This window comes from Numida meleagris, chromosome 5, assembly GCF_002078875.1.
Source record: "Numida meleagris isolate 19003 breed g44 Domestic line chromosome 5, NumMel1.0, whole genome shotgun sequence".
Classification (NCBI taxonomy): Eukaryota; Metazoa; Chordata; class Aves; order Galliformes; family Numididae; genus Numida; species Numida meleagris.
In genome coordinates this window covers 56,115,371-56,133,259 of record NC_034413.1, presented here as the reverse complement: position 1 = coordinate 56,133,259, position 17,889 = coordinate 56,115,371, and the positions used below count along the sequence as shown (strand labels likewise).

At 39.2% G+C, this 17,889-nt stretch overlaps 1 protein-coding gene across 2 annotated transcripts in view; it reads right to left on the bottom strand.

Moving 5' to 3' along the window:
* LY75 (lymphocyte antigen 75) overlaps nt 1-17,889 on the bottom strand; it is a 42,131-nt gene that overhangs the window by 3,046 nt on the left and 21,196 nt on the right. Inside the window, exons 19-34 of one of the 2 annotated variants that reach the window (XM_021398719.1) lie at nt 17,339-17,403; nt 16,737-16,813; nt 15,640-15,776; nt 14,492-14,597; nt 13,129-13,289; nt 12,298-12,427; nt 9,663-9,895; nt 8,086-8,254; nt 6,756-6,917; nt 5,729-5,851; nt 5,103-5,297; nt 4,511-4,731; nt 3,387-3,561; nt 2,722-2,889; nt 1,347-1,469; nt 708-878 (exon numbers count right to left, since the gene is read on the bottom strand). In XM_021398719.1, coding sequence (XP_021254394.1) covers nt 708-878; nt 1,347-1,469; nt 2,722-2,889; nt 3,387-3,561; nt 4,511-4,731; nt 5,103-5,297; nt 5,729-5,851; nt 6,756-6,917; nt 8,086-8,254; nt 9,663-9,895; nt 12,298-12,427; nt 13,129-13,289; nt 14,492-14,597; nt 15,640-15,776; nt 16,737-16,813; nt 17,339-17,403 — 2,416 coding nt within the window. The remainder of the gene's footprint in view (nt 1-707; nt 879-1,346; nt 1,470-2,721; nt 2,890-3,386; nt 3,562-4,510; nt 4,732-5,102; nt 5,298-5,728; nt 5,852-6,755; nt 6,918-8,085; nt 8,255-9,662; nt 9,896-12,297; nt 12,428-13,128; nt 13,290-14,491; nt 14,598-15,639; nt 15,777-16,736; nt 16,814-17,338; nt 17,404-17,889) is intronic. The other variant, XM_021398718.1, reaches the window with a different exon arrangement.

The window sequence follows — 17,889 nt, the reverse complement described above, 5'->3', positions numbered from 1 at the left end:
TATTTCAAGAATTTAATGTGTGCCTGGGTTCTCTTCAGTTGGAGGGAAATTATATTCCCTTTGGACTGCAAAACTCTTGTTGAGGTCTTCCTTAGCACAATTAAGTTAAATCTATTTCTGTATTCCCACTTATGTGAAAATGTATACAAAATCTTAAAGATTTCACTGCTTCCCAGGAATTGGCTTAATGCTCAGGAAATTGTTTCCTTTCCCAGGAATTAACATACTCCCTGAGTCTTTCTGGAGCTGTGGGACCAGTTTCAGAAGCTTCCTCAAGACCAAAAACGATACGCAGTACCTGTTTACTCAACATTTCTTACAAGCAGAAGTCTTTCTGCTCCTACCCACACAGATTTACCCATGAAAGATACCCTGTGGTAAAAAGGAAAGCCAACGCAACTACTCTATGCTGCCTTTTAAGTGGAGATTTCAATTCTCTCCTTACCCTGTAAGTGGACAGTAGAAGCAAGGAGAAGCAAATTCCTAGAAAAGGCGTCCCTTGGTTTCTCATCAGCATATTGTCTTAGGCAAATGTAATTTCATAGCAGAACAGCCACAGAAGTCTCTTGCTTAAGGCAGTTACTCGATAGGTTCTTTTATGAACTGCACTTTACATTACTTAAAAAAGGCATCCCCCAGCAAATAAAGAGAATCCTGAACATAGTCACTAAAATGTTTAACATCTGCTAAAATCAGCACTCGCATACCTAGAGGAGCTTTACAAACCACTCTGCTTTGACTACGACTGCAGTCAGCTTTGGACCACTTGCCAGTTGTGGACACGATAACGCTGCATTTTTCGTTGAGTTCTGCGGTTCTATTATCCCAGTTGGCGTAATTAACTGATGAGCCATCAAGCCAGTGCAGGGACTGACCTGCTGAGAAAAATTCGCTTAGTTAGGTCACCAAAATGTTCTCGAATATTACACTAAAGGTAGCTCACAAACTACTGATTTTTTACACTGCTAAAAGAAACAGAGTTGATAACATATATCTCATATATTAAGAGCAATAACTATGAACGTGTCACTTTTAGGCACACGTCTTCTCCAGACCCTTAGGATTCGATGCATTTGGACAGAAATGACATCACCATTAGGTACCAGCGACAGCGTCGGAGAAAATCAATGTCACTTATTCCTGATCGTCTCAAATGTGCAGCAGGAAGAGATTTAACATACGGCAAAGTCCAGAGAGCTCTGCACTGCTCACAGTGAGGGATGCCAACCTCAGGCAGGAGTGAGCGTGGCCTACCGATACTATAACAAATATATTCTCATTTGAGGAATTATGCTTTTTTTTTTTTATTATTACGTGAAACACTCATAATGATTGCTGCTTCTTACCCTTAGAGCTCTGAGTCAGTCCAAGCCATACTTTCCTGGTAATTAGATCATTTTCCTTTATGTGTGTGCTCACAAATGCATTTTCCTCAGCATCCCCTATGGTCAGAAGGGTTGCTGAAGGACCTAAGGGGAATAGGAAAGTGGTTAGAATTGTAACATCAACAGTTTTCACTGCGCTCATACATGATGTTTTCTGCAGGAACAATTACAACAGGAGAAAATTTGCCCATTTGGGCTCATAAAATTCATCTGAAGTAATCAGCAAAAGGAAGACAGACGTTTCCCCTCCCTAAAATGCAGTGTAACATTATGCAAGACAGCTTCAGATGACTGGTTATTCCAGCAGGTCACCTAAAACAAAATGGCATAAACTTAGTGCAGCTGTGGAATACTTACATGGAAGATATCAAAAGATATGCCCCTGACTCAGAATTACTGGTCTTCTCCAACTGATAAGCCCTTTTTAAGAATTTACTCGAACAAAAGCTCAGTATTTGCAAGAACCATTCAGCATTTTGCTGAATGAAGTTAATTTCTAAATCAATCCCTCACTGTACCTCAGATTTTTATATACAGTGTTACAGCAATTAAGGAGTGAGGAGAGGGAAAAGCTACAATGGGGACAGGCTCAGAGCGTGCCCATTCTTTACCAGTATACACAAATACAAGCCAGAATCTTAATTTAGAGAAAGACTACTTTCTTTTTCACCCAGCAGGCCAGGCAGGACTGAATAGAAAGGTGCATCCAGGGCTGTATTAGCACTTCTGCTTCTTCCTCCCCTACCTAGTGAGTTTAACTTCAGATCATACGATGACAAAACATTATGACAGTCACTAGCTTCTAAAGTAAGAAGTTCAAAGATTCTGCAAGTGAGGCTGCTTAAAATTCTATTTTGCAATACAGTCCCCACATAGCTTACCAATGAGGAGAGAAAATCCTTTTATTTGACAGAAAATTAACATTTTTCAGTGATATCGTGTGCCCTAATAATACCTACAACGTGTGTACTTTGGGCTATTTGATAGGGAAAGCTGTGCAAGCAGCTAACGAAAGCATCGAATACAAATACAGCGCTATCCTCCAAACCGTTAACCTCAAATTTCTAAATCCTCTGCCAATGGATACCTCCATTTCCTTTGCAGATATCCGCATGCCAACCAAATTATCAGCACGCTGCAGAGTTTTTCAAGAACCTTAATGAGATGTTCAAAGGTCAAACTAGCTATTCAAAGGTAAAACCCTATTTTTCCTAAATTAAGAAGTAGAGCGGAGAAGCTGAAGTCTAACTAGTGTAGGTTCTTTAGTTTTGTTTTTTAATTCTTTTGGTACAGAGGACTAATTATAGGTTGTAATGTGGTAAGAGTCTAAACATACTCAGTTTCTCGCAGACTTTCTTAGCATCTTCCACATTATATACTGAAAAATTGTAGAAAGCCATGTCGAACGCGTAACAGTGATCCTTATACTGTATCCATGGTAGTTTACCACCGAGTTGTGAGCATCCTGAGGCTTGGCTCACTTGCTTTTGCTCTGATTGTCCCTCTGGAAAGATAAAGACATTGGCATTATTTCTGCTGCAGGAGTTTGTGCAGTTTGTTTGCTGCGGTAACAGGAAAGTAAATATTAACAAGAACTAATTGTCCTACCAGCATCCATGATTCAATTAGCATACATTCCTCCTTCACGTGCAGTAGATGAATTTACTTGAAAACAGACATGAGACAAGTTCCAGAGACTTAGGAACCATCTTTTTGCTTGCCTTATAGGGTGTTTCGAAGTTTGATGTGTGTTTGGTACAGATTTTGATTCAGAAAAAGATACGTAAGAGTTGATATGCCACAGATGACCAAAAGATGACCAGGATTTTCTCCAGTAGAATGGACACAATAAGTCTCTATCATATATTTAAAAGCATTCCACCATCCCTGATAGAAAATTCTTAAAAAAGCAACCCACGCGGTCTTTCAGCTCTAACTGGAACATGTAAAGAAACAATACACAAGACAACTACAGAAAATATTTTAAAAAATTACACTTACTGTTTGAAAAGCTATAGCAAATGGCACCTTCAGCAACATTTGTGCATTTTGTACGGTTCCAAGATCCTTTGGTATCCAGCAGAACACAGTTCTCAGTCGTATTTGAGTTTTCTAATTCCCACGGGTAATAGTCAAAACTGCTTCCATCTGACCATTCAAAATTAGCTTTGCTTCCCTAAATAAAGAAAAAAAACAACAACTTTCAAGCCTTAGCATATGGTTGTGGTTTAAACCTTGTCAGCCATCAGAAAGTCATGTAGCAGTAGTTATCCACTGATGAGTAATCAATTAAAATGCAGGTGTCTTACTCTCAATCCTTACTGAATAAATGTGTAAAACATTTTCCAACCAATTTCTTAACACAGAAGTCCAAGCTACTTCTGCCAACTGAAAAAAATGTGGTATCTTTTAAGTTTAAACTTGCAGTGTGCCTTTCATTATTCTGTGGCAAACAATCTTGCTGTTTCGTCTGTCTCCCTTGATATGAACAGTACTAGACTTGCTAACTGCTGGGCTGCAGTGAGTGGAGCTGGCCAGCTCGGGATCAGTTTGCAGTGTCAGCTCACGCTTCAGATACACTGCCGGAAACCCTAGATAATGAAGACAGAGTTGTGAGAAGTGGAGGGACTCATTCAAGACCAAAAGAGGGGCATAGACAGCAAAGGTACATGTCGAAGTCACACTCCTGCTCTCTCTGCCAACTACTTCCCACTACCAGTTCTAGAGGCAGAGCTGGGGAGTAGTACGGGAAGCAGGGCTGGGGACCCACACTCAAGGATAAAACAGAGATGGAGTAAGATCTGAAGCTGCCTCCTGGGAGAAGGGATGCACAGCTTCCTAGAGAGCCAGTTCCTGAAGAGCCCTGAAGAGCCAGTCACGACCTGCACTAAACAGGCTCCACACATCCTTGCCCAAGTGACAGTATTATATTCAATTTTCAAAGATTCAGAAAGAATAGCAGTAGTGTGTCTACATACACTGCAATTTCATGTACTTTAACGTATATGACAATGGAAATTAGAGCTTCCAAGAATTCGGAAGAAAAACATAGGAAAATATTTCATGTCCCGTGCAGATAATTATTTACAAACTCTGTTATGAGGTTACCGACAGTGCATACTTACATCATGAATGGACAACCCAAGCCACAGCGGATAGCCGTCCTGCTTGACAATATCTTCCAGAAATAATTGTTGTGATTCACTGTGTACACTTACTAAATCACTCTTATTTTGTTTGCATTCTCTCACTGCATCATACCACGTTAATTTTTTCTGAAGGATTCTGTATGTTATGTCTCCGTGTGGAATAAACTCAGGCAGTGGAGGCTTGTGCTGCTGGGGTCCTATTTCAAAGAAAAAGAAGATAAGAAATTCTGTGCATTTCAGTCATATGACTAGGAACACATGGAAGTATTAAAATCAATCAGTAACGATGCAATTTAAGAGTCAGATTGTTTAATTCAAGCCACTAATATCATGTAAGTTATCTTTTGGTATTCTGAACACCATGAGCCGCTGATGGTGGAGTACAGCAAACACATTCATTCTGATCAGAATATCACAGCAGTTAGGCACAGACTGGACCTACACGCAGAAGAGCCCATGACAGCTGTGCTACGTGTTTCAGTGGGAACAAAACCAAAGCAGAATACGCAGGAGGTGCTGCAGGACCAGGAGTTAAATCACAACCCTCAACCAACACTGCACCACTTACCCCTTTCAATTTTGCAGGCCAGAATACTGTACACATTATAGTGATGAGCTTGCCAACTTTGAGAATAATTATAAATATCCCAGAAACCATCAAGATTTACACCAGCAAAAAAGCTGTTCTTCTTTATGATAGGTCTTCCCAGCCTCCAGTTATTGTAAGTCAGATGAGTTTCATCATACCACTTCAGAACTTTATCTGTGGAAAATAATGCATATTAATCAAAACGCTGGCAGTATGTGTACAAATATCATTTACCTTTTAAGGACACTAGCAGATATTCACTTTGGAAAGAAATCAGCGACGCTCTAAATTACTGTAAATAGGTTCTGTATACAAGGCTAAATATGTTAGCATTACTCATCCAGGCCCTACATCCTGCTTTCCAGGGAAATCAAATCGAGACAAAACAGTACATACTGGATCTAATTATGACTCAGACAGAAAGCCTGTCCAGTTGTTTTCTTCTAGAAGATAAAGACAAAGATAAATGACTATTGTCCGTTTGTAGTCAGTGTGACTTTGGTTGTATACTGAAGCACGCAAGAAGCATGCACTTAATGTTGCAAACTGTCTTCAATCCAGTTATTACAAAAGAAAAAATAGAAAAAAGAAAACTTAGAACTCACCACTGTCATCATAAATGACACCCAGCCAGACCCACACCGCCAGACCACTGAATGAATGAAGCTGCTCAGTAACAAAATTATTCTCTTCTTCATCTCGAACGCTCAGAACGAATGCTTCTGGGTCTGTTGAAATTTTTTTCAAATTACTTTCTGACAGATTCACCTTTCACTTACAACATAATTTATCTTTACACTACTGTTAATAATTACTAAGATAGGTAAAAAAAAAAAAAGTGTAAAAGGAAGACAAAAGAACCACAGGAAGACTGGGAAAAACAATTCTCAAAGGTGTTATCAGCAGCGCTTCCCATGGTTCAGTCTGGTTCAGATAAGTGAATGACTCAGCCCTGGAGATTTTTATGGGTTCTACCACCACACAGAGTTTCCTGTAGTAAAAACTGTCTGTATAGAACATAAAAATACTAGCAGCCTTTCGCTATGTTCTTCATACTGTTTATCTTAACATTGCTCAAGACAAAAAGACTGAACTGAAATCAACTCACGAAAAATCAGTTTATGGAAAGAAGCATGCACATGCATGCAAGGAGCAATTATTTAACGTAAGAGAGAAGCTTTATAAGTATCTGCTTCAGGACAGACAGGAAAAGCCCATCACCTTCCTGAATTGGATTATTCTCAGCCTGTTTACTTTGTTCACTCCAGTTCCACAGAAGAAGGCAGATGAAAAACAAAGCAGATGTGACTGCAAATCCAGAATGCTGCAAAAGCCAAAGTAACTGCTCAAACTATTCAAAACTTGCTGATTTTTTATTAAAAAATAAGTATTTTCTACTTCTTAAAGTTCTCAGAATTCAGTACCTCCTACTCATCTCCCTCTCAAACACTTGCACTAGAGCACTGCAAGCACAAACAGCATCAGGCAGTGCAACACTACTAGACGTTCCCAAACGCTGCAGCCACTCTCATCGCTGACTTTGCTGTCCTTTTAAGACAGCAGCTCAGATCTGTAACTTATCTCCCTTAAGCTGGTATGTCTTTAATACCCGTAGTATGAACAAATACTCACTCATTTTTTTGCATAAATGATGAGCTTCTTGAGACTTCATCTCTCGCCATCTATTTTTTGTTATCATAAAAGTGTAACAGTTGTTTCTAAACGATATCCAAGGAGTATTTTTAATCTTATGTGGGCACTTAACCTGTGTTACTTGTTCTTTTTCATTCTTCTCTAAGAAACGGAAAGAAAACAATCAGGGCATGACGTTATTTTAACAATTAATCTCACACACAACAGTTTTCAGGTAGCATTTGCAAACATGCAGGAAAAACACAAGTGGCACCCTCTAAATGTGCAATTTGTTACTGTTTCCAGTTTCTTCATGGCAGTGAGGTGATTTGTTTTTGGTTTGGTTTATTTCTTTATGTAAAAAAACAGCAGTAAGTGTTATAGAAGAACACGGTTCCTTACAGCTTTCCTAACTGTTAGGTTATATAGGCTTAAGAATAAAATCCCTACATAAGAATGCTGAAAGTGTGGACCAGTAGCTAGAAGCTCAGATTGCCTCTTGTTTGAAGGCAGATCACCATAACAAATAAACTGCTCCATAGCTGGCAACACATCCCAGTTCTATGGCTTTATCTAACGCTTGCTAGGTGAGAAGAATTCTTCCTGCAGCTGCTGAGAGTGAGAGCACCAATTAATTAGGGATGCCATAATACCAAGTATATTGCTGTGACTCAGGATGTACAACAACGGCTTAACTGTGTCATCTCCCTAAATACATACAAGCACATCATGGTCTCACAGGGAAGAAATCTGTGACAATCTCTCAGAGATCGTTTCATTTTTGAGGAAGTGGCCATGCTACATACGTATCCCCCCAAAAAAGCTGTCCCGTTATAATATGTATTTATTTAGAACAGTTTATGGGAACTGAAGATGACTTTGATGTACACCTTTTAATTCAGCATCTGCCTGCTGTCTTTCTCCTCAATATAGCCCCGAGTCTCCTTCGCTGTACAGAGTTCAGTGACATAAGAGATTTCTGGAGGTCTCAATATTAAGATGTTAACAGTACAGAGGTAGTGGAATCTTCTTCTATATGCAAGTGGGAGAGGTGCATGTACAACAGTCTTACGGGAACAGTGCAGCTGGTAGAACCAGTTGATGATATAAAAGTTACAGTCTGGCCCAAAGCATTCATGCTGAAGTCACTTGTAAATAACTTGTGGATTAAGATCAACAGGTGCATGCAACCCTATTTTAAACTAGACTGTCTCAGGGAGTGTCATAAAAAAAAAGTTTTAATATTTTGAAGTTACAATCTGCAATTTTCAGATGCGTTCCACCGTAAGACAAAACGCGGCTTTTGGAAGCACCGTGCTCAGATACATACTTTCTGACGAGTAGCAAATAGCACCTCGATTTTCAGAGTAGCAGTCAGAAGTTTTCCAGAAGCCATCAGTATCCAAGTACACACACTCTTCACTTGTCTCTTCATCGTCTTCAGACCAGCGGCTGAAGCTCACATGTTTCCCATCCAACCAGCCGTAATGTTTTCCACCCTAACATTGTTAAGTGAAAGGGATGAGCATACTTAGTAAAAAGATACAAGGCACAGAAAACACGATAGAAGTATTTACGTTGTCCAGAAAGTGCTGAATGGATGGCACTCACGGTGTCTGCTTCTGCTGTGAACTCCTACGTGTTTGACTACTTTCACAATTCGACTGTTACTTTAATCATTACATTAATCACAACTGCAAGAAAATGAATTGGTTTAATTAGATGGTAAACTATCAAATGTTATGTTTAACTATCATCCTTATGGAGGAACGCCTAGCAAAGAGATGTCCAAGTTACATCACGTGCACCTGTAATCAATGGCAGATATAATTACCTGTCTTGAAAAACTGATAATATCTGAAAACAAGGCCCAGTCTCAGTTTTCCCCACAGTGAGCTGAGAGTAATCTATTAGGTATTTAACTAATTTAATAAATGAGATGTGTTTCTACCCTGGAGGATGCAGGAGGAATAAGAACATGTACAACGAGCACGCTACCCTTTAAGAACCCTACATTTAAAACATTCTGGAAATCCCCTTCACACTTTGTAATTTAATTTCCTTTGTATTTTTTGTGTGTAAAATTCCAGCACTGGAATAACAAGCTCTGTTGACCAGTTTCATTAGAATTTCTTTTCATGTGACTTTTTAATTGTGCCCAAACAACAGAGTGTTGCAATACTGAAAAGCTACTGCATGTCTGAGCTGTGTGCAGCAAAATGAATCATTTGATCTTCACTCACAGATAAAGATTCAAAAGAGGAGGGAAAATGAGTTGTTCTGGTCTCTTCATCGAGATCAAATGCCTGTTTCCTTTTAAAAAATATTCTCCATGAAGTAGAACCAAAGTTCTGTTTTTCCCCTGCTTTGCCTAGAACACTCAGTAGCCCATTACTGACACAGGAAGATCGTAACACCACAGATGCCAAGTGAGCACGATCAGCCTTTATTGTGAGGCACTTCTCAAACCAGTTTTCACATTTTTCTTGGAGTTATCCCAGCGGTCACTGGTTGGACAAAAATCACAAACCCTGCAAGCAAGTCCAGCCCATTTCATTAACAGCTAAGGGAGCTCTCAGTGCACACCAAAGATCTGCAGGAGGTCTTCTGGCTAGCAAAGGTAAGGGAAGAAAGCAGTACCTAACACAAATAACATGGAGCAGCGGACTGAGTTTTAGTTAAATATCTCCAGAAGCATTCAATGATTCAGCAAAGTCAAACAACTGACAATGCAACTTGGAGAAATGGAGATTCAGAACATTAATCTTGAGACCCTCCAGGTGATTATCACCAAATGAAAAGCTATCTCCAAAACTCATTATTACTGCATTTCTTTATCCCAGTTGCTATTTCATACAACTTTAAAAACTAACTCAAGCCACAGTATGAAGGGAAAATACAACTTACATCTCTGCTGAAGAGTCCAATCCACAGCGGGTAATCATGAAGGGCAGCCTGAACAGCAAGAGAAGCCTGCTGGAACTGATCTGTGATGCTCACCAGCTGCATCTTGTGATTTATGCACGCAGCCACTGCATCATTCCAGGTCAAATTCTTCAGAATTACTTTATATTGAACATTTTGATAGCTAAATGTGTCATTAAGGACTTGCTCTGTCTGGTTATCAGCAGCTCCTATACCTAAATAAGAAATCCTGTTAGTAGGTAGATAAGCAATGAAACAAATTCCAATTTCTCTGCAACAAACACAAAAACCTGTTTCTATTCCCCCTGAAAAAAAAAAAAAAAATATCTTCCCAGGTGATAGATTTTACTCATGATTTTAGCTAGGAGAAAATGTCTTTGACACTTTAGATAGAGAATGTGCACAAATCCAGGAAGCCAATTTATTTTAAAATCTCCTTCAATCTGGTTTCACATACTTTTCTATCTATTTTTACCTAACTGCTAAATAATGTTAGAAATTTTATTTATTGAAGGACAAAAACCCTGCATCTTTTGTAACTTTAGTTAAATACTGCAATGGAAAAATGACTGCCCTCTGTTGCAAGACAGCAACAGTTATACTTGATTCATTCATCTCTATGGAGCCTATGGATTTATGTGTACGTGAATCCAATGGGCCATAAAACTCATCCGTGCAGATCTTACCGCGTACCGCACAGTCCCAGAGTTCTTTATTGCCATCCATGGATATAGGGAGAATTTATTTTGCCTCCACACGCACTGAACTAATTACAGAAAAGCTACCTCGCACACAGAGGGGTGTAACTCACTGTTTGTGTTCTAAGTACTGAGCCTTATCACGGTTATCAGCATCACACCGAAGGCAGACAGCTCAGTGATGCGTTGCAATTGCAGGTAATAAAAGATGCAAACATTTCCACGGGTGGTAAATGAAAGCACGCAAAGCTGGTAGCCCCTCAAACTGGGTACACAATCAGAAATAAGCTGACTCCCCAAAAGGCAGAGAAAGACCGACACTGAAGGTATGGCAAGCAGAAAAAGGCTCACCGAGACAAAAAACCCTCCCTCTATAAATAACAGCATAAAAATGGCTAATTGATAGGCTGACAGGGGCATTTTTCAAAACATAAGAACAGAGCAACCTCATAGAAATCTGACATTTATGCACTATTTACAGCTTTCACTAAACCATAGAAGTGACAAGGCTGAAACAGACTGTTTGCATGATGTTGTTTGTGTCTGCTGCCAAATGCTTTCACTTAATATACAGCTTCTAAAAAAGAAACCATGGAACCAAAACTGTCATCACATATCAAGGGCTATCTGAAGTGGAGACAAGTTATTTGGGAAAAGTTTCATTTCTGAAAGAGAAAATAAGTAACTGCTGATTATGAACACCTCGAGAAGTTGTGCAAATCACAATCACACCAAGACTTCCATGGAACCTGAAGTTAACTTTCTCCCTGTAGGGTAAAGCTCAAGGCAACACAGACTGGTCTCACAGCTCTCCTTGTAACATTCTGAGGTCCGTTCCAGCCTGAATTATCTGAATATCCGTATCACCAACGACCAGGACCGACGTATACTCTGGCAGTCCCGAACCTTTTCTCATTACAAAGTCTACAGCTCTGGCTAGGAGGAAGTGCTTGATGTTTTAGTTAGGCCAGGCTGACACCATATTGATCTACATAGATATACCACCAATTTTCTCCTAACTAAAATTTCATTTTCCATTTTCTATGACTACAACTCTCCTAGCCAAACTCTGAATTTGGACACTTGGTATTTCTAAAGTATTTGGCACTGGAATTAAAAATATTTTTGTGGGGATATAAATCACTTTGCCTATTTGAGAAATAAGAAGGTGGTTATTTTCTTGGGTGTTCATTTTGCACAACTTTTTTTTTTTTTTTTTTAAAGGATGATAGCATGTTAGTTACTTAAGAGGATTATTTGCATAGAGGAACATACTCAGAAGTGAGTATGTTGAATATTAGCCCATAGCAGTAATTAAATGCAAGAGTAGGAATACATGTTTGATCCAGTTCCAGTAAACGGTGCCGACCAACCTACACAGCTGTATCAGAATATTATTTTTAGTTCAGATTTGCAAGGTTTGCTCTGGGGAGACTGATCTTAGCTTCACGAGTACATGATACTTCTTATTCTGATAGTGCAAAGAAGCAGAGGTGTTTAAGTTGGGCGGAAATATTGTGAGATTCTTTCCAGGATTTCAGTTCAGCCACAGATCCCCAGGGGAGGAAGGAATCACTTGTTCCAGTCCTTGATGTACGTGGCATCAATATCCACAGAAAGTTAAAGCTACTACAGGCTTAAGTATGATTTCAGTGAAACCACACAGTCAAGAGTCTCTCATGAAAACAGATACCTTCTGAACTGGGCTATGAAAAAGAAAAGGGAAAATTCTAAATAGTTGAAAAAAAATTTCCCCAGATCACCCTTTCCACTATGCTTTTCCATTAAGTTTACCTGCACGTTGTCTATAAGAATCTTGCTCTTCAAGTGCAATGATCTACACGTACTAAAAGGTCACCCAGCACACATATATTAACAGCAAGCTCTGGTTCTAATTTATTTTGACTGTTCAGTCTTACCTATAGGACGCTGGCATATACCCAAGAAGTGCCTGTCAGCGCAAGCAGTGAAATTCCACGTTCCAACATACTGAGACTTGGGATCATTGAGGATTAAGCCACACTGATTGTTAAATTCTTCATCAAAAAGCTGAAAACCAGAGATACACTTATCAGGCTATAATAAGGAGTAAACACACTTGTGTAGAGAACGTAAGGCCAGGAGAACATGATCTGTCTGAACTTGTTTAAGGACTTTCAAAGGAGTGGTGTAATACAGTCTGCCTATTTTACAAACACTACCAGGTGCTTGGACTCAAAAAGAATTTATAAGCTAAATACGGGGGAAGAACATTACATTAATGCTTAAAAAAATAATGCTTAAAATAAATCTTGTTTGCGGGTGTGGTTCCCTTTTATTTATTGTGCTTCACCATGGTAGAACAGCAAGCTGAATACCAATGTGTGATGGTTCACAGATACGTTCTACAGTGAACCAATAATTACTGATGGCATCTTTTTGATGACACTTTTTACGTAGTCCTTAAATTACAGATAGCAATTATAGATGAGTAATTAAACAGTTGTTTGGGTTTTCTTCTTTTATCTTTCAGTGTTTTGTATTTCAGTTGAGAAGACATCATTCAAATAAAGGTCCAAATAAACAGAATTCCATTTCTGTCAGTCATCCTGTTTGCCAACTAAAGTCACCATTTGGGGGAACTGGTCTGTTTTTTTATTTAATTGGGTTTTTTTGGCTTTTTTTTTCCTTCTTCTTTTGGTACAACCAATATTCAAAATTTCACTACTCAATGCTCAAGAGAAGTCTAGTAGTCCAAAGTCAGAACTTACATCCAGTGGAATTTTCCTTAGTCTTCCTGTCAGGAGTGGGTGAAAGTTACTATACAACAGTCTGCTCTCATCTATCCACTTGTTTTCTCTTGTGCTGAACAAAAACTGCAAACCAATCCAAATATCTCTCGGCATTTGAGGAAGCAAGGATGTTATAAAATCTGTTGGGTAAAACAGTAAACGTACATACTGTGGTTCAGACAACACCAGCAAACACTTGAAAAACACTTTACATTAATAAGGAAATGCAACTCTGTTTTTACTAGCTTCATTTTCCTAGACAGTTAAAATTTTCAAATGTTCATCATCCCTTCCTTCTGCATCAACCCCAGGGGGGTGTCATCTTTTATCTGAACAGAACAGAGCAGCTGGTATTTGTCCTCCAAATCTTCAGAGGAGCAAGTAGTGTATTTAACTTGGCTTTGCATCCAGTACCTTCTACCCTTGCACTTAATACATTTCAGAAGCTGCTTTTCCACAAGTCTGCAAGATTTTCGATTGTCTCCCTGTGGAAGAGCTGCCTCCTGCCCTCTCCAAACTGATGGAGGAAGTCATATCTCCCATCTTTCTCTCCTACTGATGTACCCTGTAAAGCAGAACCATTTCTTGGATTCTAGCAGAGTTTGCCCACCCCACCATCAAAATAAGTAGGACTGGACAAAGGAAGCCAGGATTAGATGGGAAAAAAATTCAGCCAAGAAAACCTTAAAATTCAGACTCCTCCTACCGAGCATTTTGGAATGAAACAATGGCCTTCACTGAACCCCCAGGCACCAAAGGCAATTGCTGAGCTTGTCTAGATTAGGAAAACAAATTGAAGCCATGTAATTAGCTACTGCTGACGTGTCTTACCTCCTGGCCAAAAGCCAGGCTGGCCTCGGCCTATTTTCTGAACTAGACAAGCCCATGGAAGATATACATGTCAGAACTAGCTACCTCCTAAGGTCACAGCAGGAGTCCACAGAAAGAGGCACGGTTCTTTAAGATAGCACCTTCATTCCACATTTGTGGATTTTGCTATTGAGGGGTCTGAGATGGGACACAACAACTACGGCCTTCAGAGTACAAAGTCTACAGTGACAGTTATGTTTTTAACCTGCAAAGCAAAACATTAGGATTTTTCATCTTTTATCCTTATTTTTTTACAACAGGTTAAGTTAAAATGCTTGATGACCATATTTCCATCTTAGGTTTCTAGCACAGCAAACAATAGACAATGCATTTTTAACCTCGCCTTGGATTTTTAGAATGCTCCTGGTACACCTTTAAAGAACTAAGAGATTTGATGCTCTAGCTCTTAAAGCAGAACTATACTGAGCTTGGAAGAGAAGCTGCATACCACAAGTGCCCCAGCTCACCATACCTTGCTCAGCTTGACCTGAGATGCATGGAAGAGAGCCTCCAAAAGTTACACACTTTTCATTAGCTGCATTAAATGTTAAATATTCGGATTTCATCTTTAGGAAGCACTGCAAAAGAAAGATAATAAAATTTTCTTTGTGCTATTGCTTCCTAAGAAGTAACTGATAAGAAAACCAACCTTAAAATCTCACTTCATGTCCTGTAATAAAATGTAATTACTTTTTCTCAGAAAGAAAGAGAACTGATATCAGCTGTATGCCCTCCTGGTTATACTAACAGAATAGCTAAATAAAAAAATGGTGAATAATCTCACCGAATACTCCCTCATTCACTGAGAATCAGAATTCAGTAATTTTTAATTGGCTACATCATGATCATGTACTGTTTAAGAATGAGAATTCGTGCATGTGTTAACACAAAGGTTGGATTGGGTTGGGCCAAGTTTCTTTTATTGTAATATATTATCTTTTGGGAAAAACAGCTAGGGAACTCAAAAACTATATTTCAAATCATCGCGGAATAAAGTGGCAAACCTTGGCTCTGTGTAACGTGCCAGATTTGATGTGCACTCCTTTTTACGTACAGAGAAGAGCAGCAGGCCACAAAAGAGGAATCACAATCTCACTAAGATTTCATAAGACTGCCTTGAAATGTAGAACTGAAATTTACTACAGTATGGCTTCTGATTTCTGTTGGTTCGTTCTTAAAAAGCTTCTTCTGATTCCTAATCAAGTGAAATCCTTAAAATGGCTTGGGAAGCAGACTGTCTGCCAGCATGGCTGCATATGATTACTCATCAAGAGAATCAAGATGCTTCGGCCACAGAAATCTCATCCCCTTCCTTTCTAATCCTTCTCTTTCTTAAAAGCAAAGCCCAAGATTAGACAATAAAACCAAAGTTCTTGGACCTCGACATGTGGTGAAGGGAAAATGAAAATCCTGAAATTACTGCTTTGAAAATAAAAAGCAGCAATTCTGCATACGCAGCAGAGAATCGGAGGGGATGATTTCAAATCACCGCACATAGTTTTCAAAAGCAATCCCACTGCTGGTTCCCAAACATATTTCATTTTCTCTTTTAGCAGGGCGCTCCAGCTCACTGATCCACAAAAGATAGGTACTGATGATTGAACTGTAATATTTCTGTACCTTATTCCGAAATCGAAGCCAACCCTTAGGGCAACCTCCTGTGACTGGGCGGTAACTGGGATCGTGTTTCTCCAGCAAGGAGGCATTATTCTTCTCACAAATGAAGGGCAGCTTCATGTTACAGTTAACTGGGTAGTCTGCAAAAAGTAAGTTTTGAAGAACAGTTACGATAATTTCCACCATGCTCTAACTTACACGCTTACTTTGACATGAAAAAGATCATTCTGAAGCAAAGACCTTTTCAGTACAACCACAGTGAAGTATGAAGCAATGTAAAGCTTTAAAAGTAATATATCAGACAATAATGTATTATTTCTACAGATTCAGATCACGATTTTTCACTTTGAGTTGCAACACTTCACTTAAGTGGAGGTAACTTCAACAGAAAAAAGCTGAATTTAAAAAAAGGTTTTGAATATGAGGACTAATTGCACTTTCTAGGATAGAGGGCGTGTGCTCTAAAACCCATTAAAGCCAAAAGAAATCCTGAGAGTCTGCCCTGTGCTACCACTTTCCACGATTCCAAAATTAACTAGACTGGCCTCCTAGTTAATAAGATTTTTTGGTTAGCGGAGATGAAAACAGGCCAGCAGTATATAACAGAAAAATATGCTTTGAAGTGGAAATGATAATAGATGGGGTAACTATTTAGTCTCTACAGGTTACAAATTTTTCCCAATATGAAGCACTGCTGAAAAAAAGTGAAAGCAGCAGCTTCAAGTACCACAAGGTAGGCATTCCCATTACTTCGTTTACTTCTCCCACTAGGACTCCACTACTTAATGAAATTTACATCTCCAGCTGTGCGTGCAGTTGCAGGTATTCGGTCAAGCTACTCTAACACTTAATTTTCGGAACTCAGAATACGTTGTGTACACATAAAAAAAACAGCCAAAAAAAAAAGATTTCACCTAATTAATTAATTTTGGCTTCTCCCAAGAAGAATAAATAAATGATTCAAAACTGAATGAGATTATTGCCAAAAAGATATTCGCTCCTAATTCAGTATCACTTTGTATTCTGTATCAGAGTTTTGGCACAACAGTAATTACTTCATAACAATGACTACAAGGACAGAAGAATAAAAACAGCCGTACCTCTATACCAGCTCTTCCTAGAAACATACCAGCAATCCCTCAGGAATCGATCATGGAAGCGTGGAAATAACTGTAAACTGGATAGAAACATTTCAGAGTCAATCCCCCATCCAATGTGATCTTCAAGGGGAAACTCTGATAGCAACATAGTCAGTGCATACAAAAATCTGGGCTGAGAACCGTCTCTAGGAGGTGCCCTACAACACTGGAAAGGACACGGGAAGAAACTAGACTAGGAACAAATATGTGGTAGGATCAGCAGTTACAAAATAGCACCATGCCCAAATTAAGGAGATGTGCAGAACAAGGGTAGATTATTCACTGCATGCTGCAATTGCAAGCATGCTGTCAAGACAAGAGAGGATGATGGACAACAGCCTGGTCTGATTCTTCTTACAGTATTTCTGAAGTAGTGTATTGCTACGGTATTTTGGAAAGCTAAGGTTTTGCTCATCAGAAGCCCATGATCCTTTGTGGCAGCCTTGCACAAAGCAGGCTTTGCAGTGAGGCATTCCAGCTCTACAGGACTATAGCTGAAGTTCTCCAAGACTTTGGCATTACCTAACGGGGTCAAACTTAGAAAAAGGCAGTATTCTACATACGGTGAATGATAGCTGTAGCCATAATCAATGAACTTCAGCCACCACTTCTGCTCACTGTTTGATAACTGTGGAAAAAGAAAAAAAAAAAAAGGTAATTCTACAGGTTACAGAAACAGATCTCCAGAACTCCCATCATCAACAAATCAATGACAAAATTCACTCTGATTTAAAATATGTTTCTTTTTAAACGCATAAGATTTACAATTCTTCAAGAATAGAGAAGGATACAGTTAGAGATGAATGGGCCAAACTAATGGACACCTGCACCTACTAGAAAAAATAGCTCATATTTTCCATTGTGAGGAACAAAGCTAAGAGAGTGCTGCAAGGTTTCTTGTGAGTACATGCTAGTCACATCACTCCTGCAAAATTCATAGCAGCAACGCTACCAGACAACCAGGACATGACAGCAAGCTACCCAAAGCTGACGTGGCTTCACAAGACCTTACTCAGAGTAATTCTGTACCTCCAGCAGGCAGTTCACCAATGAAATAGCTCATGAAAAGGATAGAGATTTAGAAGGTCTGTCTCAGTCTCTCCTGTCTTGTAAT